This window comes from Anopheles gambiae, chromosome 2 (assembly GCF_943734735.2).
Source record: "Anopheles gambiae chromosome 2, idAnoGambNW_F1_1, whole genome shotgun sequence".
Taxonomy (NCBI): Eukaryota; Metazoa; Arthropoda; class Insecta; order Diptera; family Culicidae; genus Anopheles; species Anopheles gambiae.
Window position 1 is genome coordinate 97,395,442 of NC_064601.1, and position 17,916 is coordinate 97,413,357.

The 17,916-nt window shown below is 46.9% G+C and overlaps 4 protein-coding genes across 5 annotated transcripts; all 4 read left to right on the forward strand.

Annotated features, from left to right (window-relative positions):
• Window positions 1-1,520: 1,520 nt before the first annotated feature.
• Window positions 1,521-7,103, forward strand: LOC5667133 (uncharacterized). The gene is made up of 9 exons (XM_061649543.1): window positions 1,521-1,800; window positions 2,632-2,678; window positions 2,766-2,938; window positions 2,999-3,533; window positions 3,596-3,925; window positions 4,001-4,251; window positions 4,324-4,785; window positions 4,853-6,220; window positions 6,288-7,103. The coding sequence occupies exons 1-9, from the start codon at window positions 1,751-1,753 to the stop codon at window positions 6,945-6,947; spliced, it is 3,876 nt and encodes a 1,291-aa protein (XP_061505527.1). The 5' UTR covers window positions 1,521-1,750; the 3' UTR covers window positions 6,948-7,103.
• Window positions 7,104-7,228: 125 nt separating this feature from the next.
• Window positions 7,229-13,146, forward strand: LOC5667147 (uncharacterized). 2 transcript variants are annotated; one of them, XM_061649542.1, is made up of 9 exons: window positions 7,229-7,599; window positions 8,860-8,906; window positions 8,974-9,146; window positions 9,202-9,721; window positions 9,790-10,119; window positions 10,194-10,444; window positions 10,512-10,973; window positions 11,044-12,405; window positions 12,478-13,146. In XM_061649542.1, exons 1-9 carry the CDS (start codon window positions 7,547-7,549, stop codon window positions 13,135-13,137), a joined length of 3,858 nt encoding a protein of 1,285 aa, XP_061505526.1. In that variant the 5' UTR covers window positions 7,229-7,546; the 3' UTR covers window positions 13,138-13,146. The 2 variants fall into 2 exon arrangements, with proteins under 2 accessions (XP_061505526.1, XP_061505525.1); XM_061649541.1 differs by lacking the exon at window positions 7,229-7,599 and having other exon boundaries at window positions 8,582-8,906.
• A 311-nt stretch (window positions 13,147-13,457) lies between these two features.
• On the forward strand, window positions 13,458-15,590 carry LOC1276885 (UDP-glycosyltransferase UGT5). The gene is made up of 5 exons (XM_316292.5): window positions 13,458-13,744; window positions 13,815-13,902; window positions 13,977-14,563; window positions 14,629-15,071; window positions 15,130-15,590. Exons 1-5 carry the CDS (start codon window positions 13,565-13,567, stop codon window positions 15,419-15,421), a joined length of 1,590 nt encoding a protein of 529 aa, XP_316292.5. The 5' UTR covers window positions 13,458-13,564; the 3' UTR covers window positions 15,422-15,590.
• Window positions 15,591-15,728: 138 nt separating this feature from the next.
• On the forward strand, window positions 15,729-17,896 carry LOC5667148 (UDP-glycosyltransferase UGT4). Its single transcript, XM_061649548.1, has 5 exons — window positions 15,729-16,111; window positions 16,173-16,260; window positions 16,326-16,912; window positions 16,978-17,420; window positions 17,478-17,896. The coding sequence occupies exons 1-5, from the start codon at window positions 15,932-15,934 to the stop codon at window positions 17,767-17,769; spliced, it is 1,590 nt and encodes a 529-aa protein (XP_061505532.1). The 5' UTR covers window positions 15,729-15,931; the 3' UTR covers window positions 17,770-17,896.
• Window positions 17,897-17,916: the final 20 nt, after the last annotated feature.

The following is a 17,916-nucleotide window of genomic DNA, read 5'->3' on the forward strand; positions in this document are numbered from 1 at the left end:
TCGAGTGCATTGCAATCATGCTTCTAGAGAGGTGAGAACTGCAGCTTACAAGGGAGAGAGAACCATTCATTAACTTCTTCACCCAGTGGTACTTAATGCGAACGAAAGATAGAATTTAAATACTTGCTTTTAAATACAATACCATTCTATGTTACTTGAATGATTATCGAAACATGAATATTTTGTGTATCCTATGAAACTAAATTTGCAGCTTTCAGATTTGCAGGTCTCTTTCAAAAGCCATCGAAAATAAAGGTGCGTGCAATGTTACACCTCGTCCCTGATTAGTGTCAACACACAAAAACACACAGCACATCGCGACCCTTTAAAACAAACACGAGACTGCGCCCACTGGAACTGTCTGCTCTCGCGACTCGCGCAACAAGAACCTCACGCGTACGCGTTCGCGCAAATCTTGACTCTCTCTCGCTCTATCAACGCCCCGACAGACAAAGAGAACGAAATTTTCAGGCGAGGGGTAGGTAGAAACACGCGGTGGGGGCCCGGCCCAAGATCGGATCCAAAGTCCGTTGTTTTGGGCTCGAAATTAAAAATGGCGAATGGAGCGCTACCACGGAGAGAATGCGCTCTCTTGCTTGCCTTTAAAATACACGAGGCGCTCTCGCTGTAAAGAACGCTCGCTCGCGCTGTTTCATCGTATTTTCCTCATACCCCTTCCTTCCCGTTTCTTTCGGCTTGCGCAGCGCTGAACTGGTACCCCCTCCCACTTGATTCCAGCGAATTGCGCTGCGCTGGACTGACACCCCCTCCCGCTCGTTTCTTTCGTAGCGCGCTGTGCGCTTCCCTTCATTCGGACTTGGTGCACCCGAATCAAAACAAAAACTTGAACACATCAAACTTGGTTTATATTTTATCACTTTTATTGCAAATAAAGGGGCATTTTCACACATAGCTTCACACAATCTTGCCACAAAATCACACACATTATTTATATAAAAAAAATCGCCGTATTTAAAATAGTCGCCTAACTGCATGGATACCGTTGTTGATGTTCAATACAGCAAACAAATATTAAAATGAAGCAACGCAAATCACACATTGAGGATAAATGATAACAAATAAGCGCAGCTTCATTTCAATGTGCACAACACTTCAACACTTAGCGAAACTTCGATCGCCCGGGACTTAGGCTAACACGCGCGCAGCCTTTCACGGCGAACGCTTGAGCTGAACTGACGATTTCGTGTGGTGGCAAGAAGGGGAGCGCACAGAGGAACACTCGCTGCACTAGTGCGAGCGAGACACCGATACCCGCATGCCGCTGCGAGAAAACCAAACTGAGCGCGCAGGCTGAAAGTGAACGCACACATTCACACATGTGTAATTGTGTGAGTGCAAAAACTGTGTAGAAACCAAAACACGCTCGCGCCTCCGCGTAATTCCGCGTATTTCCAACCGTCTCCCCATGCTTCTACATGCCCCTCGCCTGAAAGTTGCACACTTTTTCATTCTCATTGCTAGTAGGGGCAGCGCCAAAACCCTTTTTGCGCGATGTGATCATCACTCGCTCACGATCAGTCGTAGTGAGAGGAACGTGTCCAGCGTCGGTCCCTCGTGTTTTGTTACGCGTTTTTTTTTTGTCCAGTTCTTTTAGTGTTTCTTCTTCTGGTGCTTCGTAGTCATATTACTCTCCTATTGCTGTTTGTCCTTGAAGCGGACAATTTCACAACTTTCGCATTTTACAGCAATTCTACACGAAGTGTCCTAAAAAAGAGGTTAAATTAAGACAATGTTCTCAACACTCGGTAGCTACATATGGGGAAGTTCGGAAGGCGATAGGTAAGGGATGCTGCTGTGAAAGTCCAAATTCCTGGCCAAAAGTGTGCGTGTGTATGTGCGTGTGTGTGGTAGCTTTGTGCCCCGAAACTACCATCCAATCATGTTTGCGAACCGTGCAATCCATCACACTACACCATCTCGTTTCTATCCATTACACTCATCCGCACGCCGAGAGTGTGGCAGAAAAAAACAGCAACAGTTCTTGAGACCGGTTTCAAACCCGAATCCAACCGTACCACCATGTACACAATCACCCTTTAGCATGACGCGAAAATTGGCGTGTGAGAGCTATTGTTGGATTGTGTCGGTGTGTGTGTGTTTTTTTTAATGTTTTGTTATGCTCTTCCATTCGTCATGTCTTTTTTGGGGTCGTTTTTTTGCATCTGTTGCTGAGCTATTGAACATGTTTAAAGAGAAAAAAAAAACATGCACGACAACAACCTGGTGGAACACGGAATTGCGTGATTGCGGTTGTTTGTGCACATTTTTTTTCCTACTTGTTGCATTCATCGCCCGGCCCATAAATCTCGTCCGGCGACGTGACAAGCGTCGTTAAGCGACCGAGAAATAGCGGCGGGTAGATAGCAATCTTGCACGGACGACTAGATCCTGCACTGCCTATATGGCAGATACGTCATAGTGCACCGATCATGTCACGAACTGCATTACCAGCTTCCTATCAAACACTCTATAGTGAAGTACAAAATATTGTAAATAAATGCTACACTCTTGGGCTGCGCCACTTCAACACACTCTCCCCCTTATCAACGGCAACCAATGCGCAATGGACATATAATGATAGGTTTTGTTGTGGGTCTTTTTTTCCCTCAGTCCCCTAACGGAAGTCACCTTTACAATCAACGGCAAGCCCTACACCGGTAAGTGCGTTGTGCAATTAGCGCTGGAAAAAGATGCGATATGTCAGTGTGCGTGTCTGACTGAACGATCTTGAATCTTGATTGCAGTTGATGCGGGTAAGATTTCGGTCGATACGTCGCTGAACACGTTCATCCGCAACCATGCCCAGCTGACCGGTACCAAGTTCATGTGTCTCGAGGGTGGCTGCGGTGCCTGCGTCGTCAACGTGAACGGGCTGCATCCGGTCACCAAGGAGAAGAAATCATGGGCAGTCAATTCGGTAGGCTTTCGGTGTATCATTCACAAGCAAATTTGATTACAATAAGAGCTTCGCTTTTAGTGCCTGTTCCCGATCTACGCATGTCACGGGCTGGATGTGCTAACGGTGGAAGGAATTGGCAACCGCAAGGATGGCTACCATCCGATCCAGCAACGGTTGGCGCATCTGAATGGGACGCAGTGTGGCTACTGCTCTCCCGGTATGGTCATGAACATGTACAGCCTGATGGAAGCGAACCGCGGCTCCATCTCGATGGAAGACGTTGAAAATGCGTTCGGTGGCAATATCTGCCGCTGTACCGGGTATCGGCCCATACTGGATGCGTTTAAATCGCTGGCAGTCGATGCCGATGAGAAGCTGCTCGATGCCTGTCAGGATATTGAAGATCTGACCAAGACGTGCCCCAAAACGGGCAGTGCGTGTGCGGGCAAGTGCCCGTCGGCGCGGGATCGTGCCGAAGCGAAGCGTCCGGTGCGGTTGGTGTTTGAAGATGCGAAGGAATGGCACCGGGTGTCGCAGGTAGCCGACATCTTTGCGATCTTTGAGCAGATTGGCACCAAACCGTACATGCTGGTCGCGGGCAATACGGCGCACGGTGAGTGGGGGATAGCTACTAGTAGCTTCCAACGACTCTAATTAGCATATCTGTTTGGACAGGTGTCTATCGACGTAGTCCATCGCTGCAGGTGTTTATCGACATCAATGCAGTTGAGGAGCTGCACACGCACTCAGTAAGCAACAGCGAGCTGGTGGTCGGCGCCAGCGTGTCGCTGACGGAGTTTATGCAAATACTGGACACCGCGGCAAACAAAAGTCCAAACTTTGCCTACTGCAAGCAGCTCGAGAAGCACATCGATCTAATTGCCAACGTGCCGGTACGCAATGCTGGCACTATCGCGGGCAACTTGAGCATTAAAAACCAGCATCACGAGTTCCCGTCGGATATGTATCTGATTTTGGAGGCGGTCGGTGCCAAGCTGACACTGGGTGAGCTGCTTCTTTCAAAGACGTTCTTCAGAAAAGATGTTACTGTATTTTAACCAATGTTATTTCTTTCTTCAGTTGAAGCGGGCGGAAAAACGAGCCTCATATCGCCGTCCGAGTTCGTCCAGCTTGATATGCAGAAAAAGCTGCTAAAATCGGTCACTCTGCCAGCACTCGATGGCACGCACTATGTCTTCCGATCGTTCAAGGTGATGCCACGATCGCAGAATGCCCACGCGTACGTCAACGGTGCCTTTCTGACCAAGTTCGCTGAGGACAGTGTGACGGTGGAGTCGATCCGTATCTGCTTCGGTGGAATCAATCCAGAGGTAAGGCACTTATTACTTTAGAAAGCTCCAAACAATCTCAGAACACTCAGGACGTCTTCCCCTCGCAAACAGTTCACCCATGCCACGGCGACGGAATCATTCCTTGTGGGCAAGAACCTGTTCGACGCAGAAACGATCCAAGCCACGATGAACCAGCTGAGCAACGAGATCCGTCCCGATTGGGTCCTACCGGATGCATCGTCCGAGTATCGTAAGAACCTGGCAATGGCACTGTATTATAAATACCTGCTGAATGTAGCCCCGGACGGCACCGTGCTGGTGAAACCGTCCTTCCGTTCTGGCGGTACCGTCCTGGAGCGACCACTCTCCTCCGGCCAGCAGTCGTTCGACACTTACGAGCGTAACTGGCCCCTCACGAAGAACATTCCCAAAATTGAGGCACTCGCGCAAACATCGGGCGAGGCTAAGTTTACCAACGATTTGCCTGTCCAGCCCGGGGAGCTGTATGCCGCGTTTGTGATCGCTACCAAGCCCCACACGCGCATCGGCAAAATAGATGCCACCGATGCGTTGGTAAGTGTGTGAACAGTGGTCTTTTTGGAGTATGGAAAGAATTCTTAAGTTGTCCTTTCCCTCACAGAAATATCCCGGCGTGGTTGCTTTCTACTCCGCGAAAGACATCCCCGGTACGAACAACTTCATGCCCGCCAGCCTCGGCAACCAGGAGGTGGAAGAGATCTTCTGCAGCGGTGAGGTTCTGTACCACGGCCAGCCCGTCGGTGTGATCGTGGCAGAAACGTTCAACCAGGCCAATCACGCTGCCACCCTGGTGAACATTCTGTACGAACGCATCACGCAGCCGCAACCCATCTATCCAACGCTCAAATCCCTCGTCGACAATCAAACCAAGACGCGCATCTTCGACGAACCCGCCACAACAACGCGCCGCGGATCGAGCTACCGCGTGAAGGTGTCGGCCGCCCGGAAGGTAACGGGACGGTTCGAAATGGCCGGCCAGTACCACTACACGATGGAGACGCAAACCTGCGTGTGTGTACCGATCGAGGACGGTATGGATGTGCACAGCTCAACGCAGTGGGTCGACCTGTGTCAGGTTGCGATCGCATCGATGCTGAAGGTGCCGGAGAACAGCCTCAACTTTACCGTCCGACGGCTGGGCGGTGGCTACGGTTCGAAGATTTCACGCGCCGGACAGATCGCTTGTGCCTGCGCATTGGCCGCCCATCTGCAGAATCGACCCGTGCGGTTCGTGCTGACGATCGAGTCGAACATGAGCTCGATCGGCAAGCGGTACGGCTGCATCGCCGACTACGAGGTGGACGTGGAGAGTAATGGCCGGTTCGTTAAGCTGACCAACAACTACATGCAGGATTATGGCGCGTCGCTGAACGAATCGGTCGGCGAGGCGACGTCCGAGTTCTTTAACAACTGCTACGACACCAAGACGTGGAAGGTGGTGGGCAAGGCGGCCAAAACGGATGCACCGAGCAATACCTGGTGCCGGGCACCGGGCACAACGGAGGGCATCGCGATGATTGAGAACATTATGGAGCACGTCGCGTGGGAGCTGGGACTGGATCCGCTCGAGCTGCGGCTGGCCAACATGCCCGAGGGTAGCAAGATGCGGGAGCTGCTGCCACAGTTCCGCGCGGACGTGGAGTACAACCAGCGGAAGGCAGCGATCGACCAGTTCAATGTGGACAATCGGTGGCGCAAGCGTGGCATCGCCATTTCGCTGATGCGCTATCCGCTCGGGTACTTCGGTGCGTTGCATGCGCTCGTAGCGATCCATGCCGGGGATGGATCCGTTTCGGTAACGCACGGTGGCATCGAGATGGGCCAGGGCATGAACACGAAGGCGGCCCAGGTGGCGGCCTACGTGCTCGGACTGCCGCTGGAGAAGATCAGCATCAAGCCGACGACGAGTTTGACTTCGCCTAACGCCATCGTCACCGGTGGCAGTATGACCAGTGAGGCCGTGTGCTATGTAAGTGTTTGGTGTGCAAGTAAGCCCGTTGCGTTAAGCGTATCTAATCTGATCTTCTCTTTTACAGGCCGTCAAGAAAGCGTGTGAGATACTGCTCGAACGCATCAAACCGGTTCGCGATGCGCATAAGGACGCACCGTGGGAAACCGTTACCCAGCTCTGTTACGCAGGCAATGTGGACCTGTGCGCTACCTATCAGTACCGTGCGACCGAGCTGAAGCCTTACATCATCTGGGGCTTAAGCTGTGCCGAGGTGGAGGTGGATGTGCTCACGGGCAATGTGCAGCTGCGCCGTGTCGACATACTGGAGGATACTGGAGAAAGCTTGAGTCCCGGCATTGACGTTGGACAAATTGAGGGTGCGTTCATTATGGGCGTCGGGTACTGGCTGACTGAAGCGTTGGTATACAATGCTGAGGACGGTGCCCTGCTAACGAACCGCACCTGGACGTACAAGCCGCCAGGTGCGAAGGACATTCCGGTGGACTTCCGCGTGCGCTTCCTACAGAAGAGCTCCAATCCGGCCGGTGTGCTCCGGTCCAAGGCAACCGGTGAACCGGCGCTGAATATGTCGATCGTGGTACTGTTTGCACTACGCAACGCGCTACGTTCCGCACGGAAGGATGCGGGACTGGCGGACGATTGGATCTCGATGGGTACCGCGTCCACGCCGGATCAAGTACATCTGCTTGCCGGGAATTCGATCGAACAGTACAAACTGAATTAACAACAAGATAGTGATTTCCCTATTTTACATGACATATGGTGCTGGATATTGATATTGAATATTCATTTATGAGTATACATTCTATACATCTCTACATATTCTATATTTTTGCAAATAGAAAAAAAAATGCAATAAACATTATCATTTAAACATGTGCCATACGTTTCATGCTTAATTTAATTTACGAAATTATTTAATACCTGAATCGTCGTAATCCAATGGCTGGGGTTTGACAACCCTGTATCATTGGAATGTACAACTTCATTGAGGGCCATAATTCAAACATTAAAACTATTAAAAATACCTCAGCATTTATGATGACCATGTTAAAATTAGCAGCTACGGTTATAAACATTAATCAATTGATTTTTTTTTTTCAATAATATATTATTTGCCAAAAAAGCAACACACTAACGATTCCACAAGATAGAACCAAAAGGGTTGATCGTGCAAAAAAAATGGATCTCGATCTGCAACGGCAAACGATGTTAACCGAAATCTACAGTCAGTCGCTGTTGATCGTTAGACTTGGACGGTAGTGTGTCTTCATTTGTGGTTATCATTCTTACAGAGTTTGGTGTGCGGAAAGGCAGTTTAAGATGCTTTCATCAATTGGAACGTATCTTTGGAGTAACTCGAGCTCAGTTGAAAGGTAGTACCCGTTACAGTAATATATGTAGTGTAGGTTCAAAAACTACTTGGGCCGGTCTGGTGGTACAGTCGTCAACTCGTACGACTTAACAACATGCTCGTCATGGGTTCAAGCCCCGAATATACTGTGCCCCCTTACGTTGGACTGACTATCCTGCTATGGGGGGGAATCAATTGATCACTGAAAGCCAAAGCCTACTAGTGGTACAGACAGGCCTTGACCGACAGCGGTTGTTGTGCCATAGAAGAAGAAGAAGAAGGTTAAAAATCGATTTTTTTTTCAGATTCATATGAATAATGTCAACTGGAATTTCATATCGTAAAGATATTATGATTAGAAGATATTGTGATAATAATATTACATCTGACTTTGTTCTTTTATATGTTAAATACTGGATAATCAAAGCGATACGAACTGATTTCAGGTGTAAAAAATCAAAAACTATAAGAACTTTATGCTGATGTGGTTCTCTCACCTCCCTGTGCGAAAAGAGTGAATTGTATAAAAATATGAAAAATATTCAAAACAAGAGGAAAAAGTTGGTTCATTATAAAAAAAATATTGTTATACAAAACAAACTGCGTCATATAGTTTGAAACCTGGCTAACGACTAACTACGTATTTCTGTAAATTGTCTTTGAACTTGATGTTATATACTTCCGCGTACACTAGTTGTATGTTTTAATAATTAAAAAAAACACCAATTTTAACAACTTTAGACGACCGTAACATATAACACGCATTTTATCTACTGTAAATGGAAGTGATATTTCATTTCTCCTCCACATATCTCAATCTACTAATGTTCGTTTTTTACGATCTTCACTCTGAATCTCTTTTGTTCTTAATTTCTTTACCCATCTCTCCCCATTCTTAAACGATCCTCCTTTCACTCGAACGTGTGTACACTGATTCTATTCCAAAAAACTGGTTATTTATGTTTTTTTAATGATCGATTCTTTTTCATACGTTGACATTTCATTTGCTTTATCTTTATTCTCGCATTCGTGGCCAAATCGTGGCCCAATCAAATGTTCAGCTATACGCAATGTTTTGCATACGATCTTGGTGGAAGGGTTTTTATGGCTTTCGTCGTTCTTCTTCTTCTATTTGGTGTAAAGTCCTACGCGGACATGCCGGCCTATACAGGCTTTCGAGACTTATTCTGCTTTCGTCATTAGAAAAACCCATTTGTTGTGCGTTTTATCTTGTTCCTAACGTTCCAGTGCTGATGAATCTTTTCACTGTATCTATTTTTAGTCCCCTTTCTGAAGTAACGTTCACCATTAATGGGATTGCTTACACAGGTAATGGATACTAAAATGCAAATTAAAATGTAATGCAAACTTAAACACCAAATCCAAATACCTACAGCCAAAACTGAGAACCTTTCATTGGACACTTCGTTAAATACGTTTATACGAAACCATGCACACCTGTCCGGTTCTAAGTTCATGTGTCTTGAAGGAGGATGCGGTGCGTGCATCGTGAACGTATCCGGGCTCCATCCCGTAACGAAGGAAACTAAATCCTGGTCCGCGAACTCGGTAAGTTAATTCCACAAATAACCTAGCGGGCAGTACTCTAACGAATTCTACCTAGTGTCTCTTGCCCGTCTTCGCTTGCCATGGTTTGGACGTCAAAACTGTCGAGAGTCTCGGCAACAAACGCGATGGTTACCACCCGATACAGGAGCGTTTGGCACACATGAACGGAAGCCAGTGTGGCTATTGCTCACCTGGCATGGTCATGACCATGTACAGCTTGATGAAATCGAAGCAGGGAGCTGTTTCGATGGAGGACGTTGAGAATGCGCTGGGTGGAAATATCTGCCGTTGTACCGGCTATCGTCCGATTCTCGATGCGTTCAAGTCCCTTGCGTCGGTGTCCGTGCAAGAGCTGCCTGACATTGAGGAGCTTAAGATTTGTCCGAAAACGAATACCGCCTGCTCGGCCAAGTGCCCCGTGGCGGCCAGTCTCATCGAACCGGGACGCCCCGTGCACCTTGTGGCTGGGGATGATCGAGAGTGGCATAAGGTTTTTACACTGGCGGAAATATTTGCCATCTTTAGTAAGATTGGAACACGGCCATATATGCTGCTGGCAGGAAATACAGCACACGGTAAACCGTCAGAAAATTGTGGAAGAATCAAGTTAAACTAAATGAGTAATTCAATCGATTTGTCACAGGTGTTTACCGGCGTAGTGAGTCTCTGCAAGTATTCATCGACATTACCTCAGTCGAGGAACTTCGTAACTACTTCCTGCGAACAGGAGAGCTGATCGTCGGAGCGAACGTTACACTGACCGAGTTCATTGAGATACTGGATAAAACGGCCACAAAACGACCAAATTTTAGATACTGTGGAGAAATTGCTCGACACTTGCGGCTGATTGCAAATCCTGCAATACGAAATGCTGGAACGATTGCAGGCAATCTGACCCTCAAGAATCAACACCCACAGTTTCCATCCGATGTTTACATTCTGCTAGAAGCTGTTGGAGCAAAATTAATTGTCGGTAAGGTACATGATAAGCTATTGAAAAGGTAACAATCACTCAAACTATTGCCTTTTATTATTTCATTTCAAAAGCTGACTCTTTGGCAACGTACCAAGCAAAAACTGCGCAGGAATATTCGCAAATGGACCTGACGAAGAAGTTGCTGAAAGTTGTATCACTTCCCCTTACTGACTCGTTCAACACGGCTTTCCGATCATACAGGGTGGCACCACGGGCCCAAAACGCTCACGCCTACGTTAATGCAGCGTTTCTACTACGGATGGCCAGCGATAAAATGACTGTCAAGTCGGCTACACTCTGCTTTGGCGGTATCAATCCTAAAGTAAGATGCGTTACAATAAAACTTCCTTTAACAAGCGCACTCACATACACTGCATCTTATTCGACAGTTTACACACGCCTCTCGCACGGAAAAATTGCTTGCTGGTAAACAGCTTTTCAATAACACCATCATTCAGCAAGCGATCAACACACTTGCATCGGAGCTACAACCTGACTGGATCCTACCGGACGCTTCAGCCGAATATCGTAGCGGTCTTGCAGTTTCTCTCTTCTACAAGTTTCTGCTTAGCGTAGCGACAGATAACAATGTTCCGCTTGATCCTCGATTCCGATCAGGATCCGCTATGCTTCAGCGCCCCCTATCGTCCGGACAGCAGTACTACGATACGAACAAGAAAAACTGGCCCGTAACCAAATACGTCCCAAAGCTGGAGGGGCTGGTCCAGACGTCCGGTGAAGCGAAGTACACAAACGATTTTCCACCATTTCCTGGGGAGCTGTATGCCGCATTTGTTGTTGCAACGCAACTGAACTCAACCATCGGCAAGATTGATCCCACGGATGCATTGGTATGGATAAACAGATTAAACGCCATTTTAAGCCCATTTTTAATGCCGACATAACACCCATTTTTTGCAGAAACTGCCCGGTGTGATAGCGTTCTACTCGGCGAAACACATCCCGGGAGTGAACAACTTCATGTCCGACGGTATGCACTTCTACTTCCCAGACGTGGAGGAGATATTCTGCAGTGGACGCGTACTGTTCCACGGCCAGCCGGTTGGAGTGATCGTGGCCGAGCGGTTCGATCAAGCAGTACGTGCTGCCAAGCAGGTGAACATCATTTACGAACGTATCTCCGACGAACCTATCTGCCCCACAATTAAGGCGGTGTTGACCCATCGATCCAAAGATCGGATTGTAAGCCAACCGGCCAGTAGCCGCACCAGCCAACAGGTAGACGTTCAAGTGTCGAAAAAACTGCAAGGAACCCTTGAACTAGCAGGACAGTACCACTACACGCTCGAGCCCCAAACGTGTGTCTGTGTGCCGATGGAAAATGGTATGGACGTCTACGCGGCAACGCAATTTATCGATCTGGTGCAGGTTGCGATCGCTGCTGCACTCAATGTGCCGGAAAACAGTCTCAACCTAACCGTGCGTCGCTTGGGCGGTGGCTTTGGTGCAAAGCTAACGCGTTCCTCTCACATAGCTTGTGCGTGCGCTTTGGCAGCCCATCTTACCCGACGACCGGTACGGTTCATCATGACCATTGAGGCCAACATGAGCACGATCGGCAAGCGGTACAGCTGCGTCAGCAACTATCAGGTAGAGGTTGATAGTAAGGGCAAGATACTAAAGCTTGCCAACAACTTCATGCAAGACTACGGCTGCAATCTGAACGAAAACGTTGTCGATGATGCAAAGGTAGTGTTCGGACTGTCGTACAATTCCAGCGCGTGGAAGGTGGAAGGCAGTTCCGTTCTTACCGATGCACCTTCCAACACCTGGATGAGGGCCCCGGCCACTACCGAAGGCATTGCCATGGTTGAAACAATCATGGAACACATCGCCTGGATCACTGGGGTCGATCCGATGCAGGTACGGCTATCGAATATGCCGGCCGGCAGCAAGCTGGTTACGTTGATGCCTCAGTTCCGTAAGGATGTGGAGTTCGATAAGCGGAAGCAAGCAGTGGACGAATTTAATGCGAAAAATCGCTGGCGTAAGCGCGGCATCGCCATGGTTCCGATGCAGTTCCCATTGGTACATTACGGCGCTCTACATGCACAGGTGTCCATTTACGCGAAGGATGGAACGGTAGCGATCAGCCACGGGGGTATAGAGATTGGACAGGGAATTAACACCAAGGCGGCACAGGTTGCAGCCTTTACACTGGGTATTCCGTTGGAGAAAATTGCCATCAAACCTACCACCAGCATGACGTCCCCGAACGCCGCAATGACTGGGGGAAGTATGACTAGCGAGGTCGTATGTTATGTGAGTACAAACCGGAATTCTTCTTTTTAGCTCTCATCCTAATTCACAAGCGTTTTCATTACACCTTTTCAGGCCATTAAAAAGGCGTGCGAAATACTTAACGCTCGTCTGCAACCCGTCAAGGACGAGCTTAAAGCTGCCCCATGGGAAAAGATCACCCAGACGTGTTACGCCCGCGACATCGATCTAAGCGTTCTTTATCAATACAAAAAGTCCGATCTTAAGCCTTACAGTATCTGGGGTTTGAGTTGCGCCGAGGTGGAGATCGATGTACTTACCGGGCAGATACAGCTTTCCCGCGTAGATATTCTTGAGGATACGGGCGAAAGCATCAGTCCAGGCATTGATGTCGGCCAGATCGAGGGAGCGTTCGTGATGGGGATCGGCTATTGGCTAACGGAGGTCCTCGTCTACGATATGAGCAACGGTGCGCTGCTAACGAACCGTTCCTGGAACTATAAGCCACCGGGCGCGAAGGACATACCGGTGGATTTCCGCATTCGGCTCATACAGACCGGTGATAATCCGTACGGGGTGTTACGATCAAAGGCAACCGGTGAGCCAGCCTTAACCATGGCCATTGTGGTGGTGTTTGCACTGCGATATGCCTTGCGTTCAGCGCAGAAGGATGCCGGACGGCCGGATGATTGGATTGCGCTCGGATCAGCATCAACTCCGGATCAAATTTTCCTCAAAGCGTCTAACGCCTACGAGCAGTACAAGCTTAAATAGAACGCATCCTTAAGCAGAATTAATCAATTAATTGGTGGAGGGATATAAAATCCTGGATAATGCTGAAATCTTTTTTTAAATTAATAAATACGATCTACACCGATCAAATATTACTGTAATCTGATCTCACGCCTCAACATTCTCAACAATGAATCACTCTAATCTTCAAGTATCTGCCAATGTCTACAGAAAATCAGAATGACAATCAACGTTTGAGTCGCACCGACGCTTTGAGATAAAAAAAATGGATAAACACAGCGATGATTTGCAATAAGTCTCAACACTACTACACACTCATCATTACGCAGCAAAAAACACCAACTCTTCACAGATTGTGTCTGCTCGTTCGGTCGATTCGATTTCAGTCTAGCGTTGACCGTGCTATGATTAACATCAATTGAACCTAGTGGCCGTTGTGTGATACGAAATGATACGTACCAAAAATAATGTTGTCGCGGTGGCATTCCTATGCCTGGCATTTGTGATAGGGAACAATCGTGTAGAGGTGGAATCGGCCAAAATTCTTGGCATCTTCCCCACCGCCTCCAAATCGCACTGGATTCTTGGTTCTTCGCTCTTGAAAGAGTTGGCTCAAGATGGACACGAGGTAAAGTCTATCAACGGATCAAAGTGGATTTATGTGATTAAGTGTTTTGTTTATCGTGTGACAATCTTAGGTAACAATGATAAGCCCGTTCCCGTTGAAAAATGCTCCCAAGACGTACCGGGATGTTAACATTGCATACAACACGAATCTGTTTGATGGTACGAGCACGCGACAAGTCTTTTGAATTAAAAGTTTATAAATTCATCACTTTCATGTTGCACCTCGCTTTCAGATATAATGGATGAAGTGTTTGAAAAAATCGATGACAGTATTGTGGAGAAAATGATGGAGCTAGGGACTTTTGTGAATGAAATCACCAACACTACGCTCTCATCGCCGGAAGTTCAAACACTGATACATTCCGACGAGACTTTTGATCTACTGATCTTAGAAATATTCCTAGATGATGCGTTGCTTGGCTTTGCCGATCGGTTCAACTGTCCAGTTGTCGGCATGTCAACCTTTGGTGCTTCCTCGTGGGTGAATTCGCTCACCGGTTCTCCGCAGCCCTTATCGTACGTACCGCATCCAATGTCAAGTTTTACTGATAAGATGAACTTCTGGCAACGGCTCGGTAACGTACTGTTTACTGCGTTTGATGAAACCCTTCTCACTGCCATGTGCAATCCAATACAGCAGAGACATTACAACCACTACTTTCCCAACGCCACTCGCTCACTGGATGAGATGCGCCGCCACGGAGTCTCCCTCGTGTTGATCAACAGTCATTTCAGCTTGAGCTTCCCCCGACCATATCTGCCAAACCTGATCGAGGTCGGTGGGTTCCATGTCAATCGTAAAGTGAACCCTCTTCCTGAGGTAAGTCTTACAGCACTCGCTCATTGAACACTTTCGCTTACGAACCGTCTCTATCTCTTCCCAAGGACATCAAATCCTTTATCGAACAATCAGAACACGGTGTTATCTACTTTTCGATGGGATCTAACCTTAAACCATCCAAAATGGACAAGCAAAAGCGAAACGACGTCATTAAGGTGCTCTCAAGTCTTAAACAAAACATCATCTGGAAATGGGACGACGATACACTTGTGGTCGATAAGAAGAAGTTCTTGATCGGAAAATGGTTCCCTCAGGACGATATCCTGGCACACCCGAACGTCAAGCTGTTCATTACACACGGTGGTCTGCTGAGTTGCACCGAATCGATCTATCACGGTGTGCCGATCGTGGGCATTCCGATTTTCGGCGATCAACTGCTGAACATGGCACGAGCGGAACAGTCAGGCTGGGGTATCGGTGTAACCTACACCGAGCTCAACGAACAAACGTTCAGCAAAGCGATCACCACCGTTCTCGGTGACCCAAGGTATGTGTTATCGTTCAACTTGACTTGAACAGTTTCGAACTAAGATTTTATATTTCAGTTATGCTGCAAACGTCAAGACGATTTCCCGTCGAATGAGAGATCAACCCCTGGCACCAATGGATACAGCTAAATTTTGGGTTGAGTACGTCCTCAGGCACGATGGCGCAAAGCATCTCATATCTTCCGCGCAAGATCTTAATTTCGTTCAGTACAACAATTTGGACGTCTACCTATTTATTGTGGCAGTGTTTCTAACGATCGTGTTCGTTGTTAGATTGAGTTTTAGAAAGCTCTACAGAGCTCTTTGTAAAAGGAATCGGAACTCTTCAACTGTCAAAAAGACGAATTAATTTTAACACAATAATAAAAACTAGCCTAACGACATTTGAAATCTAACGACACATTTAAACTTTTTATGGTAAAATGATTTAAAATGTAACAAATATAAGTATTAAACTCACCAGAGTTTTGTAAACAAAACCACAAATGTACAAAAAATATAAAAATGCAACAAAATAATTAATGATTGTGAGACAATCCACCTTCGTCCATTCATTACAACACAAGGATGCATACCTCTCTCTTCGAGTAAATTTAAAGTCTAATGATAATCAGAATAACAATCAACACTTGGGCCACACTGGCGCGTGTCTAGAGATAAGGGATGGATGAGGGCAGCGATGATATGCAACATTTCTCGAATTCGCTGCGTAATCATTATTACGAAGCGAACACCAAAAAAACTCCTCGCATATGGTATATGTTCGTTCAGTCGATTCGATTTCGGTCCAACGTTGACCGTGCTATGATTAACATCAATTGAACCTGGTGATCGCTGTGTATTTTTAGAGTGATACGAAATGCTAGGCGGCAAAAATAATGTTGCCTCGGTGGCACTCCTATGCCTGGTGTTTGCGATAGGGCACAACAGTGTGGTGGTGGAATCAGCTAAAATTCTTGGCATCTTTCCTACTAGCTCCAAATCGCACTGGATTCTTGGTTCTGCACTCATGAAAGAGTTGGCACAAGATGGGCACGAGGTATACTACTGGTAAATTAACGATTTAATTACTATACATTCATATTATCGCACCATCTTAGGTGACAATGATGAGCCCGTTTCCGCTTAAAAATGCTCCCAAGACGTACCGCGATGTAAAGATTGATTACAAAACAGGATTGTTTGAAGGTATGCAAATGAAGCCATGTTCTTCTATTGAAAAAATATTAACTCTCTTTGTACCACAATTTCAGCTGCAATGGACAAAGTCTTTGATAACATCGATAACAGTATTGTGCAGAAAATGACAAAGCTTGGAAATTTCGCAAATGCAATCACCAACACTACGCTCTCATCACCGGAAGTTCAAGCCTTGCTGCAATCGGACGAAACGTTCGATCTTGTAATCCTAGAAATATTCCTAGATGATGCGTTGCTTGGCTTTGCCGATCGGTTCAACTGTCCAGTTGTCGGCATGTCACCGTTCGGTGCATCTCCGTGGGTAAATTCGCTCACCGGTTCCCCGCAGCCCTTATCGTACGTGCCGCATCCGATGTTAAGCTTTACTGATAAGATGAACTTCTGGCAACGGCTCGGTAACGTACTATTTTCTGCGTTTGATGGAACCATAATCAGCGCTATGAGCAATCCGATACATCAGAAGCATTATGACCACTACTTTCCCAACGCCACTCGCTCACTGGATGAGATGCGCCGCCACGGTGTCTCGCTCGTGTTGATCAACAGTCATTTCAGCTTGAGCTTCCCCCGACCATATCTGCCAAACCTGATTGAGATTGGTGGGTTCCATGTCAACCGTAAAGTAAACCCTCTTCCTGAGGTAAGTCTTACAGCACACGCTCATTGAACTCTTTCGCTTACGAACCGCCTCTATTTCTTCCCAAGGACATCAAATCCTTTATCGAACAATCAGAACACGGTGTTATCTACTTTTCGATGGGATCTAACCTTAAACCATCCAAAATGGACAAGCAAAAGCGAAACGACGTCATTAAGGTGCTCTCAAGTCTTAAACAAAACATCATCTGGAAATGGGACGACGATACACTTGTGGTCGATAAGAAGAAATTCTTGATCGGAAAATGGTTCCCTCAGGACGATATCCTGGCACACCCGAACGTCAAGCTGTTCATTACACACGGTGGTCTGCTGAGTTGCACCGAATCGATCTATCACGGTGTGCCGATCGTGGGCATTCCGATTTTCGGCGATCAACTGCTGAACATGGCACGAGCGGAACAATCGGGCTGGGGTATCGGAGTTACCTATAACGAGCTCAACGAACAAACATTCAGCAAAGCGATCACCACCGTTCTCGGTGACCCAAGGTATGTGTTATTGCTCAACTTGGTTAACAGTTTCTAATAAAATAATTTATCCTTCAGCTATGCCGCAAACTTGAAGACTATCTCTCGTCGAATGAGAGATCAACCCCTGGCGCCAATGGATACAGCTAAATTTTGGGTTGAATACGTCATCAGGCACGATGGCGCAAAGCATCTCATATCTTCTGCGCAAGACCTTAACTTCGTTCATTACAACAATTTGGACGTCTACTTGTTTATTGGAGCAGTATTTCTGACTATCTTATTCGTCATTAGGTCGGGATTAAGAAAGTTGTATAGAACACTTTGCAAAAGGAATCGGAACACGCCAACTGTGAAAAAGACTAATTAATTTTAGCAAAATTATTATAACTGGCTATTTGTACAGTAACATTTCAAAAATGAGCAGTAAAAACTTAATAGAAAAATTCAATTCCGCATTTAAAAAAATGCCAATAAACAAAGGATACACGTGTAAACATGATAAATTATTTTCCCA

What these genes read in the sequence shown, in the direction of transcription:
- LOC5667133 (XM_061649543.1), top strand. Translation starts at nt 1,751, where the DNA reads ATGTTCTCAACACTCGGTAGCTACATATGGGGAAGTTCGGAAGGCGAT. An exon ending in GGAAGTTCGGAAGGCGATAG is followed by an intron (nt 1,801 to 2,631) that starts GTAAGGGATGCT and finishes TTTTTCCCTCAG; the next exon opens with TCCCCTAACGGAAGTCACCT. An exon ending in CAACGGCAAGCCCTACACCG is followed by an intron (nt 2,679 to 2,765) that starts GTAAGTGCGTTG and finishes TCTTGATTGCAG; the next exon opens with TTGATGCGGGTAAGATTTCG.
- LOC5667147 (XM_061649541.1), top strand. Translation starts at nt 8,648, where the DNA reads ATGTTTTGCATACGATCTTGGTGGAAGGGTTTTTATGGCTTTCGTCGT. An exon ending in GGCAGGAAATACAGCACACG is followed by an intron (nt 9,722 to 9,789) that starts GTAAACCGTCAG and finishes GATTTGTCACAG; the next exon opens with GTGTTTACCGGCGTAGTGAG. An exon ending in CTAGCGAGGTCGTATGTTAT is followed by an intron (nt 12,406 to 12,477) that starts GTGAGTACAAAC and finishes ACACCTTTTCAG; the next exon opens with GCCATTAAAAAGGCGTGCGA.
- LOC1276885 (XM_316292.5), top strand. Translation starts at nt 13,565, where the DNA reads ATGATACGTACCAAAAATAATGTTGTCGCGGTGGCATTCCTATGCCTG. An exon ending in TGGCTCAAGATGGACACGAG is followed by an intron (nt 13,745 to 13,814) that starts GTAAAGTCTATC and finishes TGACAATCTTAG; the next exon opens with GTAACAATGATAAGCCCGTT. An exon ending in ACCGTTCTCGGTGACCCAAG is followed by an intron (nt 15,072 to 15,129) that starts GTATGTGTTATC and finishes TTTATATTTCAG; the next exon opens with TTATGCTGCAAACGTCAAGA.
- LOC5667148 (XM_061649548.1), top strand. Translation starts at nt 15,932, where the DNA reads ATGCTAGGCGGCAAAAATAATGTTGCCTCGGTGGCACTCCTATGCCTG. An exon ending in AAGTAAACCCTCTTCCTGAG is followed by an intron (nt 16,913 to 16,977) that starts GTAAGTCTTACA and finishes TTTCTTCCCAAG; the next exon opens with GACATCAAATCCTTTATCGA. An exon ending in ACCGTTCTCGGTGACCCAAG is followed by an intron (nt 17,421 to 17,477) that starts GTATGTGTTATT and finishes TTTATCCTTCAG; the next exon opens with CTATGCCGCAAACTTGAAGA.